The sequence below is a fragment of the Athene noctua genome, chromosome 2 (assembly GCF_965140245.1).
Source record: "Athene noctua chromosome 2, bAthNoc1.hap1.1, whole genome shotgun sequence".
NCBI lineage: Eukaryota > Metazoa > Chordata > Aves > Strigiformes > Strigidae > Athene > Athene noctua.
Window position 1 is genome coordinate 96,716,503 of NC_134038.1, and position 13,050 is coordinate 96,729,552.

The window sequence follows — 13,050 nt, forward strand, 5'->3', positions numbered from 1 at the left end:
TTCTGTCTTCAGGTCCCAATGTCTACTTAAGATCATCTCAGTGTGAGAGTAAAACCTTTCCAACAGCCCCCTTGAAGTTCACAAGCCACTTGTGAAGCTCTGGAATGGATATTTTTGAGGGGATTCTGCTTTCATGTGGACTTCAAACACGTTCTCCTCCCATACAGGACAGGTAAAGGTTGTGCATGTAAGTGTTGATCTAGTGTATGTTTTAGGAGCATAAGGATTTAATTATTTAATTGGTATGCTGATTGAAGAGGTAGAAAGCAGTCATGTCAGCAAAGCTTTTATCTAAAGAAGGGTCTCCCCATCTGAGGATTGCAACACTCAGTACATAAAGGTTACTTGCACAAAGGCCAGCTGGCATCAGCAGATAATGAAACAGCGTGTTTGCTCAAAGAGTAAAAGTAACTGGAAGAGAGGAGAATACAAATTAAACTAAACAACATTAAATGCTGCCCCAGTGCGCCCTCAGAAAGTTTTCACTCTTCTGTGAGTGGCTACAAGCATGTGGCCTGATCCATACAAAAGCAGAACTTGTGTGCTTGTTCAGGTCAGCATGTTGGGTATTTTTAATATCTATCCTATTTCCATTTCAAGAGGAATTATTAAAATGTGCACACTTGCTCATTATTTTCCACCGTGACCTTGGTACCCTTAAGGGTAAGACAGTTACTGTCAGAAAGTGGTTTATAAAGGGTAGCCAAGGAATGTGACTATTTTTTTTCCACTCACACCTATCCTTGAATGACAAGAAAAGGGAAGTTTTTGTGTGGTAGGGAGAGGAAAGTGAGTGTGTTTCAAAAAGTTATTGGAAGAAGGAGAGATCAAAAGTATTTCTGCTGACTGATGGTTCGATCTCCATGTTCAAGTACTATAAAGTTATGCTGTCACTAAGAGAAAGGATTATTTTTACAATGTTGAACCCACACAGCATATAAATTTGAGACCAAGGCAGTGAATAAAGCCACAGTGTGAAAGTGCTGGACTACAGCAGGGAAAGGGGCAGGCGCCCACAAGCTCTGATTGCTCCATGAATAAGCTCATTCACAGTCACTGGCCATGATGTGCCAGACTCTGGGGATGAAATCTTGGCTCCTTTGAAATGAGTGACAGGCCTCCCGGGCTCTTTAAAGCTGTCACGCTTTTATCAGTGAGGTTTAGAAACATTGTGATTCAGGCTTCTGTATAGCTTTGGTCAGTTGGTGTCTGAGTAGATTCATAAGTTTTTAAGTGCAGAGGTAGATGGTTTTGCACCAATGCCTTCCTATTGTTCATATTCAGCTGAGGAGAGGGAGGAGTGCTTATTACGTTATCATAACTTTATTAAAACCTATCTATTCTAGACCACCTCTGTTTCTTCCACAGATAAAACAAGCAACCAATTAACTACATTTTGTTCCTACAATTCAATATTCCTTAATTTTGTGTAACATGAAACAATACTCTGCAGATGAAGGCAACCCTGGAACAATATAGCTATTTCACTGTTTCTCATTTTGCCTTGAGCCTAGATAATCTCCTGTTCAGAATAATATGGACCAACACCAAACCGCAAGATCACCTCTTAAGAGTTGCAACTAATGGGCATCTATATGGCTTCTGTTCCCTGATTCAAAGGACTTGGTCTGCTACTTCAAAAGCAAACATTGAGGTAAATTTGTGTACAAAGTCCGGCTGACACCAGTAAACAAAGGCACAAAATATGTCTATATATAAATGAAATTCAGATATTTGATAGTATGCCCCTTATTCTAGTAGTGTAGTACTGCAGCCTGTGTTAACCCAGTACAACCAACGTGAGCAGAGGTTGCCTCTGGGAACTAGTGTGTGGCTTTCTGTCTCTTCTTGTGCCTTCAGCCCCATCTGATAATGATGACTAAAACCAGTAAAGTGATACTAGTGTTTCAGGAGTTACTACCTAAAATATAAACCATAAACACAGGATTGCTCTTTAAAAGAATAGAGCACTGATATCTATCTTTTAAAGCTATTTTGCTGCTGAATGAAGCATGCACTGTGGATAAAAATTGGTGGAAAGAAGGGGAATGATTTGTTACTTTTAGACATTTGGGGAAGCTATCAAGAACTTAGTAGACTTTCATTTGTGGGGTCATTCTATCCAATTTAAAACTGCTTGCAGTTTATTGCAAATTATTTATATGTATAACCATATTGGAGGGAGCTATGTTATTCATTAAATGTATGATACTGTGTCTTTATACCACCAGTTAAATTAAAGATCATAGTGAAGAGGCACGGACAAACAGATGTTATCTTCAGTATTGATGTCTGGCAAGGGATGGTGGTGTACTTGTCAAGTAATACAAATAATACTTGTTTAACTAAAGGACTTTCTAAAAGCCCAAAGAGATCTGTGTGGTGTTCTTTATTAGATTAACTACAGTGTGTTCCTTCAAACAATTCATCCAAGACCAGCTAGGAAAGAGGAATGAAAGAGAACATCATGTCCATTTGAAATAAAAATAGTAGTACTTTTATGTTTGTGATCATATTTCTTAATATTAAAATGCACTATTGTGCAAGCTATTAATAAATCTTATTCTGTTTTAATCACTTCTGCTGCAGTTCCCAAGCTGTTCAGTGTTTCTTCACCAGAAATGTTTCTTTCCAGCTTCACTTCTACTGTAGAGACAATGGAAGAGATTTTGTAGCCAGCCAGCCAGCTAAGAAAAATGAGAATTTCTTAGTACTAAGAATGCTACAACTTTCTTTCCCTTGTCCTACTAATTAATCAAGAACTGTTTCTGGGATCTGGAGGACATTATTGCAACAAAATGAAAATACATAAGCATATCTCCATCCCACATGGGCAGCAGTTCTGGATTTAACCATGGAGAAAAGTTTGCAAGGCTGTTTCTGAAGTTGAATGTTTAAGTCCAGCCCTATCAGCAGCAAGGTGGCCTTACTTCTCTGAAGACTGTCTGCTGTCTAAGCACCTGTCTTACTCCTTTCCTTTAGCTGCTTGGCTCTTAGCTCTGACTTCGGTGCTCTGCCCTCACCTTGCTGTAGCCTTTCTCTTTCTGCAGTCCTATTTCAGGTTTGGTTTGGTTTTTTTGACTATTACTTGTTTCAGTCCTAACAAAGCACAAGGCACCTCCAAGCTATTCTTGCCCAAACAGTTTTGGGAAGCAGAAAGATGCATCTGTTCCACCCTGTCTATTGGTACTGAAATTTTGGATGTGATCCTGCAGGGTGCTTAAAGCCCTTTCTGGCTTTGCTCTGAGCCTTCTTCTGAATTAGGCTATTTGATAGGGAGCTGGACCAAACAATAACTGGATTATGAATGAGAATCAGTCTGAAAACAGATCTTCCACTTTCAGAAAAATCCAGGCTTTCCATTTTTTAAATCTACATTAGGATGTAAAACTGAAATCCTCTCATATTCTCAGAAACAAAGGACTCACAAATCTAGTAACTTTTTTTAAGTTTTTTTTTAAAAAAAAAATCAGTTTCATTTCTTCTTTCACCTTCACTATAATCTGTGTTTGGTTTTAATTTATACTACAGATAATATTATGTCAAATAGTCAAAACAAAAATCTGTTGGCTTTCTATAAATGCAGTGCACTGAGATTTCCTACACTAATGGTGTGTTCCTGCAAATACTGTGATTCTGCCTGGTCCACATTTTTCAGTGAGAAATTATTCAAACAGAAGATTTTAACAGCTTCTATTTTTTTAGAATATTTTTGAGTGGTAATCTGGATATGTGTTGTTTCCTAAAAGGGCTATAGGTGGAACAGCTTACCTCGAGGTCCAAACATATAGTCCACAAACGCATTGACTTCCTGGTCAAAAGCTTTCAGGTGGTCCTAAAATTATAAAAAGGATATGTGACAAAGACATTATCTGATGGCTCACACAGAGAATACAATTTTTAAAACCCAACAAACTGGCAAATATCATGTCATGCTCAAGTATTTCTGAAGTATGCAACATCATGTCTACTGAAAAAAATCAAACTTCTTTAAAAATTAATTTAGGGCAGATTGTGGTCTAGATAACAATAGAAGCCTCCTTACTGGAAAAATGCCCAAACCAGAACTCTCTAGGAAGGGAAGTTAGGGTTTTGCAAATTTAAAAAACAAGTATCACAGCAAACTGATCTGTGATGACGGGTTTCACTCTAATAAAGATGCTTTTTTGTTCTGTTATGTTTCCTCAATTGAATATTTTTTTGTGTGTGTGGAGAGTAGCTGGTGATTCTTTTGGTAAGCTTTGCAAAGCTGCCTCTTTTCAACCAGCCTAGTGACATCAGCTGAGTATCTCGATGCTTTACTATTAAAGAAGGAAATTTTTGGGGTGAACCAACTGAGATTTCTGTAAATTAAGCACTGAGTTCCTAAAAAAAGTCTGTAGGAGAACCCAGACTTCCAGTAATGAAGCAAGTCATGTGAGGAGGGAGAAAGAGGAAGCAGGAGAGGAGGGCTACGTTACACAGACATTGTGTTTTGAGGTCTTGGTCAGCAACGCTGCTAAACTAGCAGGCTTAGCAAGTCTGTGTCTGTTTGTGACTGAGTTGGGAGCTAAGCCATGACCAACACAGTCCTTGCCTCAGATGAACATGGTGGCCTCTCCAAAATACTTCTTCCTTTCTAATTCTGGGTGGTGGCTTCCTGCATACTGGTGCCTGAACAACTCTTTGCCACAAGCCTGAGGTCAGCCAGGTTCTTCCTCTGCTCCTTCCAGTAATGCCCTGCTGGGCTTGAGGAATTAATTTCAATGCTGAGTAAATGCAGCCAAGCTGAGGGGAAAGATACAGAGTGGTGCTTCACATCTCAACAGGGCAAGAGCTGTCAAGTGCTGTGTGCGCTTTTGAATGTCAAATATCACCACACCAGCCTGGGCTGAAGTCACCATTAGCAGATCTGCCTTGTGAAGAACCACATTTGCAGCCTGATGGCTCCAGCATTGGCTTCTGGATTCCCCTGCTGGGTCTGGGTCACAGTCTGGGCAGGGAGAAGCTTCTGGCATTCCCAAGCCCCTTGTGTTTCTTCCCCTCTTATGTTATGGTCAGGATGTTTAAAGGGGACAGATTTTGTGTGAATACATAGCAGCAAGAGGTTCTGCAGCATCTGAGAAGGTCTGTCTCTGCAAGATGCTGCTCTATGCATCTTATCTTAAATAAAAACCCAACAAAACCCCCAAAATTAAAAGCATATGTATTTAAAAAAAAAAAAAAAATCCAACCAAACCTTGCTCTGAAAAAGGATAGAATGAAATTGATGATTCATGACCTAAAAAGATTTCTCATACTTCACAGCACTGGGGAAACTAAACTAGCTTTTAAGAAAGGGCCCTGACTACTGCCCCTGGAGAAAGGTATTTTCTCAATTTCTATGGATGGCTCCTGTTATAGGAGGTGGCTCCATTTCCAGGTGCAGGACCTGTGCAAAAGATTTCTTCCCATTTTTACATCCTTGAGCTATGCAGTTTTTCTGCTATTATTTCATGATGAAGGTACTGCCATTTGGGGAATGCCACACTGCTGTTTGTCTGTGATGTGCCCACCTGCTGCATTAATTTGAAACAGATCTACTCCCGTGTTTGATGGTTTTGTGGTTGGACTTAACAGACTGCTTTGGAAAAAATACTTTTTTCCAAATGAATTCGTGTAACTTGTAGGAATGAGCTCGCAAAGCTTTCATGCTTACATTATATAAACAAATATTACATGTCAAGAACAAAATAATAAACCATGTATATTCCTTTTATATTAAAATACTGTAGACAAATCTCAGCTGCATTGAAATGGAAACTAGGGACTGAATTCTTCTAACAGTTCAATGGAGGAATTAGTATTGTAGAATAATTATTAAGGAGAAAGAGCAGAATGAAGACATAAAAAACCAGAATAATTTATGTTGGAAAAGACATTTAAGATCATTGAGTCCAACTGCCAAGTCCTAACGCTGCCAAGTCCACCACTAAACCATGTCTCTAAGTGCCACGTCTACACGTCTTTTAAATACCTCCAGGGATGGTGACTCAAACACTTCCCTGGAAAGCCTGTTCCAGTGCTTGACAACTTTTTTCAGTGAAGGAATTTATCCTAATATCCAGTCTAAACCTCCCCTGGTGCAACTTGAGGCCATTCCCTTTTGTCCTATCACTTGTTACTTGGGAGAAGAGACTGACACCCACCTCGCTACAACCTCCTTTCAGGTAGCTGTAGAGAGTGATAAGGTCTCCCCAAGCCTCATCTTGTCCAGGCTAAACAACCCCCAGGTCCCTCAGCCGCTCCTCATACAACATGTGCTCCAGACCCTGCACCAGCTTAGTTGCCCTTCTTTGGACACACTCCAGTACCTCAACGTCTTTCTTGTAGTGAGGGGCCCAAAACTGAACACAGAATTTGAGGTGTGGCCTCACCAGTGCTGAGTGTAGAGGGACAATCACTTCCCTTCTGGCCACGCTATTTCTGATACAAGCCAGGATAGTATTGGCCTTGGCCACCTGGGCACACTGCTGGTTCACGTTCAGCCAGCTGTCGACCAACACCCCCTCAGGGTCTTTTTCCACCAGGCAGCTTTCTAGTCACTGTTCCTCAAGCCTGTAGCATTGTGTGGGGTTGTTGTGACCCAAGTGAAGGACCCAGTACTGAGCCTTGTTGAACCTCATACAATTGGCCTTGCCCCATTGATCAAGCCTGTCCAGATTCCTCTGTAGAGCTTTTCTACCCTCAAGCAGATCAACACTCCCCAGCTTGGTGTCACCTGCAAAATATGCCAAGATTGCTTTTTGTATAGGTTACTGTTTTCATGGATCCAACTTGTGACAGCTGACCTTTTACACCTGTCTGGGATGAGCAGAGAGCATGCTGAGTAGATGAGCCAGTCTAAAGTTAAATCTACCTCCTTATGAATGTGCTTGAAAGACGCAGTGGGGACTTCTACCAGCTCCCAACCCTGCTCTAGTCTATCTTAATTAGCACTAGATCGATTCAGTGCCTGGTTTGCTTTCATTGGTAATTTGGGAGTAGAAATTTTTCTAGGAGGTGCAGCAGAAGAAACAAATACACTTCTTAAGAATGTCCCAGTATTCGCCTCCCTTTTAGCTTTCTACAGCTTATCTTAGTTTACAGGAACAAAAATAAAGATTTGCAAGATACAGATTTACAAGGTTTTTAAAGACAATGCATTTGTTTATATAGCTAATACTGGTGCTAATAGTTTGGAAAAAAAAAAAAAATCTTACTTTAAAAAAAGTAGGTCATTTTCTGTGACTAGTCTTGTGACCTTCCTGTCAACACTGCTACAAGAGACCATACAGTGTTTCTGGGTTTTAGAACATGTCCTTAATAGTGCCTCTGGGCAGATTAGATGCAAATGTCTTGCTCAACATGATCTGTTGTATTTCTAAAGAAAAGCAAATAAAAACAGCCTGAACAAAACCACATGCTCAGACAACTCACTACTCTCTGGCAAATCACTGTAATACTCTTTATCAATGATGGTATTTGAGTTACAAGGCTAAAGATTAATGTGTAGTTCATGTTTTTCCTTCTGTGGTACAGGACATTGCTCTGGGCATTGGCAGGGCTAGCAGTCTGGCAGGGTTTCATACAGATTTGTGGAAGATATATTTACTTACACCTACGAAAAAAGACATTAGGTCATCTGAGCAAATCACATCACCCAAATGGAAAGATGGGGAGGGAGCATAAAGCAAATGATGATAAAGCAACATAGAGATCTCTAATGAGTTTCAATATATTTGCAACAGAAATGGAAATAAGTGAATAAGTTGCACAGTCAGCATATGTGAATTACTCTTTTCATGGTGACTGCACTTAAAACACTATTTCAAAGTCAGTGGATATGGGAAAAAAAAATCACTTCGCATTCTGTGTTTATATATCCTTTTTCACTGAGAGACCAGTGTCTACTGGTTTCCTAATAGCTTTAATAAAAGTAGTATAGGCTATGTAAAAATTATGTACTTGCTATCTAAACAGTGCAGGTATCAAAATACTCTTGACTGGTCCAACATACCTTTGATTTATCAAAATACCAATGATCTGTCTTTAGGCATTACCTACTGCCCACTGAAAACACTGCCTCAAGTTATCTAATTTTCTCTTTATATAGCTATATCAACCAGGCTACCTAGATCCAATATAAACATGAAAAAACTTCTTTCTTTTTACAGAAGCAAGTGGATGGACATGTCCTTGTCAGCCTTTGTTCTCAGTGACAATCTTAAAAAAGTCTCTCAACCATTACTGTAGCAAATTAATACTGCCGTCTAGAAAGAGGAAGTTTATAGGCAAAGTAACTTGTCTGATCCTTTGGGAATGGGAATGACTGTCAACAGGGTAGGGAGCCCACTGAAAGTCTTAGGTCGTCGTGACTGCAGTCACAAACCCTTCAGAAGGAGAATTTATGGGGTGTCCATAACCCATATTAGTCTAAGGATGGATATTCTAAAGTTAAAGGCTTCTTGAAATTCAGAGACATTAATAACAGGCTTTTCTGAACTGGGACAAGGAACTAGTATTCAAGATGTTCTTCATGTGCATAAAGTACTGTTACAGACAACAACTGTGATTAAAAGACAAATAAAAAGCAATTATTAAATATAGGCATACTTGATGAGATATGTTTGTGAGGTTTTCTGTTTGATTATGCCAATTTTAAATGGCTTTCTGAAATAAACTTCCCACAGACAAATAAGCTGTATTCAATCTTACTTATGCTATCTGGGAACCTTTTGTATCTGTGAGCTTTTTTTCATGCAAAAGCCTTGAATGTCATTCAGTGTCTCAAAAAGCCAAGATAATTTGGTGCTTGTTCTTATACAGCTACACAGAAATCATAATACTTTGTATAAAAAGAGATCTCATTTCAGGCTTCAAACAAACACCAGAAATGTGTGCCAACCTCTGCTCTTCAATTCAGCTCCTGGAAGCAAATGTAATATTTGAAAATATCGAAAATACATATATTAACTTTATGGTGATTTTATTATTTAGATGGCAACTTCTCCGTGATTCCCTGAAGATTTCTACTCCATTAATAATCAGTGACTGATCAGTACTGGAATTAATCTGAATTTGTCAGCATGTTTAAAGAAAATAATTTTAGATACCTGCACATATTTGAATATGCTACTAAAGAAGTCTTGGAAAACTGTAGTGTTGGCTCCAGAACGGCTGAAATAGGGGATGAAATGAAGCAAAGTGAAGTCAGATTTAAATCTCAGAACTGTGGCATAACTGCTTATAAAAGAAACTGTTTAGCTTCTTATTGCTTGGAGCATTCAAAATTAACCTGGATCAAAGGTGTACAGTGGGGGACAATTCTTCATCACAGACTGTTTCAAGCCACCTTTTAGGTGTTTGTCATCTTTATCTTCTATGATTTGTGTGTTATTTCCATAGGGGAAATATGTGTATAACAATCCCTAAAGAAGGCATTTCTTTAGGGCTTATTCTGCACAAACAGCAGAGAAAGATGACGCTGAAGGCAAAAAGGTGAGCCAGAGACTGCTATGTATTGTGTCACTATAACAAGGAGGATATTCAATGAAATTGGGAGACAGGGCATCCAGAAGTTGATAATAAACTGTTGCTTTGTGGAATTTATAATTAATATAAGGAACTCCCTACTAGATAATTTCACTGAGAGTAGGAATAAACTGGATTGAGCTCATGAGACAGACATCTACCTGGGGCATGGGACTGACGTTCCATCCCATGGATGCACAGAGAGGGAGGGGGGAAAGGAAGGAAAAAAGTAGCTAGAAGGGACATTATCTTAGATCTTATTTTTTAGCATTTCAGATTAGTCATTTCAAGAGAAAGAAACTGGAGTCCTTATTTGACATGGTAATTTCTGTGTCCCATGTCCGATGGCTGACCAAGATTAGGGGCCAGCTACATTACAAAGCCTTAATCAGCACAGTTATATTGGCACAGCTCCTAGTAGAAGCACAGCCCTTGGACTGTGGTAAAATGGGCTGGCTAACGGGTTTTTCTGTGAATGTAAGATGCATCCAGGTGAGATATTTTTGCTAGCATAGCAATCTCACTGCCTGATTCCTTCACAATAAGTGGCATTGTGAAACCAGCAGAAATTTGTAACTGGATCTGGCCTACAAAGGCATGTAATTTGGTGTGACAGAAGTGACTGAAGCTAAGCAGTACTGCAGGAGGGACTGGTCCGGGTCCAGAGAGGTGCCTGTATAATATGTGAACGATGTTTGGTAATGCTCCTATTCTGTGGAAAATAGACAAGAATAGCTAATAAAAAGAATTACTAATTACTTTATCTAAAGATATAGTTATTTTCTTAGAGTTCCAATTAAAAAAAAGAGATCTGTATCTTTGTTTTGGAAATACAAGCTGTGTAATACATTTTAATTTAATTCAAAAATCTCTGAAAAATATGGTATGGTGGAGAAAAAACAAGATGGCTGTTCCAGCTTTAGCACAGAAAATAAGAACTGAATGATCTTCGTATGTTTCTTTTATCTTCCTATTACCTCTCTTCTAAAGGCTTTCACAATAAACTGTAAGTGCCCCAGGAGAGAAAGATGTTGTTGTTCTGGTCAGTAAATTATATAAAAGACTTCAAGAATAGTTTTGAGGGTAACAAAGAATAGCACTGCTTATACTTGAGAAACATATAATATTTCTAAAAGATTTCAATTAGAGCCATGTCTTGGCTGCAAACAATTAATTTGATTTTCAATGTTTCTCAACCAGATTACATTTTATTTCTATTATTTTTTCATACTATGCAATATATGCTCCATTCCATTACTAAAGCTTGCATGCATATGTGCAAATGTCTGGACATCTTCCAGTAGATATTATAAAATTAAGGGCTTTTTGTGACAAAAATAGTAATATATTTGCAGCTGAGGGTTATTTTTGCATGTATTTGGAAATTATTGACTGTAGGTTAACACCCTGCATAAGACTAGTAGCTTGCAGGCCTGCTTGTTATCTGACAGAAATAAGTTGCTGGGGGAGCTGATTCATTAAATAGGCTGGTTTTCTCTAGAGAGGATTGAGAACAGCTGTTTGAACAGTGATTACAGCCAAAAGTGCTGAACACCTTCTTCTGTGCTGATTTAGTTACTGCAGAGAGAGCTGAGTTGATGGTGTTGCTGAGGATGAAAAGAGAAGGAAGGGGAAGGTAGTTGTAAAGAAAAGGGAAGCTCACAGATTTTGCCTTAGTAGCTGCTGAAGTTACACTACCTGCAAGAAAATGCTGTTCTCAGTGGCTTCCTCAGTAAGACCAGCTAAAAATTTCTAATATGAAAAATTAATGGAAGGATGTAAAGTTTGGTAAGTATGGAGAGACACAGTTAAATATAGCCAGAGGTTTTATCTTCATCAGTTACTGCTGCCTAGGGGGTTTGACTTTGGACAATAAATAAGATTTTTTTTCTTGAAATATATAATTTCTTCTCTATCCTATATTATTGGAATTTTGAAGTGGGGGCACTTGTGTCTAAAGGTTCTCTTACTTCATTGATGTTCAGAGAAATTTACCATGTGGCTTTGTAATGCCTGCAGGAAAGAGATAGGCTGCTAGCAATATCTGCACCAAGCCTGAAGCAAAACATTTGACTGGCGTAAGTTACTAGGAGCATGCTAAGAGATGTTACTTACACAGGCAGACTGAATTTCTTCAATTTCATCTTGAGTTTTAATTCTGCATTCTCCCTACTTGAACATACCTTGCAAGGAAGAGTTAAACTTTCCGAGAGGTCTGAGGTGTAGTGTTGTGGTTGCATGATGCTGAGGTGTGTGTCTTGATGAGTTTCATGGTCCCAAGTGAGATGTCCAAGCTCCCCAGGCAAGGCACAAGACCTGGGAACCTGGGTCCCTGAGCTGTGCAGATGGGCTTGGAGGGGGCACTGGAGCTCCCTTTCTGAAGGATGATAACTAAGCAGCTGGTTGCCTCCCCCTGCTTGTGATTTACAGCCAGTGACTTTCTGGAGCTGCTTAGTTACCACAAGTAACTAAGACACAAGTCTTTCCCCTTGCAAACACAGCCAAGGTAGAAAAACCTGGTACCTTTTGTGCCAGGTGCTGCTGTGATACTGGTCATACCTGCCCTCTGTCTAATCTGCCAGTGGGTTTTCAGCCTGTATTCTCCATTTGCCCTGAGCTTTAGACTAGCTGTTAACTCTGGAATTTATTTTTCTTCATTTCTTCTACTGCCGCTCTTGTCTCCCTAAGAAATACTTTGGTATATGTCTGAGCAGGGACTAGAATCCAGATGTTGAGATGAATTACTTTAGTTCCAGTTTTTCTCCTATCTTTGATGCTAGTGATGGCTGACTATGCTCAGAAATTTAGGGGGATGTGCCAGACCAAGAGCCACTCGGGCCAGTGGGAAGTCAGAAAAAGATGTGAGATATGAATTCAAGCTATGTAAAGAGCAGTTTGAAGCTTGGTTTCCCACACAACAGGGGAGGGCTGTACGCACTGAATTAATGGGAATAAGGCAGTGGGCTTGGCAGCATCACAAATAGATAGTTTTGTTCTGCATGTGGCAATCTCAAATCCAGGGTTAGAAAACCATGTTCCACGGGGGAGGAAGGGCAAGGAAGGCATGGCTCAAGAATGCTCCAGTGGTTTAGGAGCTCAGACAGTATAGTTATATACAGAAATACAGGTCTTGTTAATACTGGAAAAATGAACACCTAGAGAATTTAGAAGCCTCCAACATCATGTGGCAGCTGGGCTCTAAACTTTGGGCATAGATACCTTGAAAAAGAAGTTCAACAACTGAAGGAATAAAGCCAACAAACAGCCCTGTGCAGCACCTAGTTCTCCCTTCACATCCACCTCTGTTTTGCCAGCATTTTTGTAGGGCTCAGTAGTTTCCTAACATATGTGTTTCAGCCAAGCAAAAATCTAGTGTTATGACCTGCTATGTGTCAGATGTAAACTGCAGTTTTGAAAAGGAAAAAAGGCACTTCAAAGCATAAATGCTAGCCTGTTTGGGTTTTTCTTGCTTTGCTCTGACTTAATGCTAGCCACTGGCTGTGTTTTTATTTTCAAAGC

The 13,050-nt window shown here is 39.5% G+C and overlaps 1 protein-coding gene across 1 annotated transcript in view; it reads right to left on the reverse strand.

The window, feature by feature from the left end:
- ELOVL2 (ELOVL fatty acid elongase 2) overlaps positions 1-13,050 on the reverse strand; it is a 55,893-nt gene that overhangs the window by 24,915 nt on the left and 17,928 nt on the right. Inside the window, exon 2 of the mRNA XM_074899673.1 lies at positions 3,772-3,835. Coding sequence (XP_074755774.1) covers positions 3,772-3,835 — 64 coding nt within the window. The remainder of the gene's footprint in view (positions 1-3,771; positions 3,836-13,050) is intronic.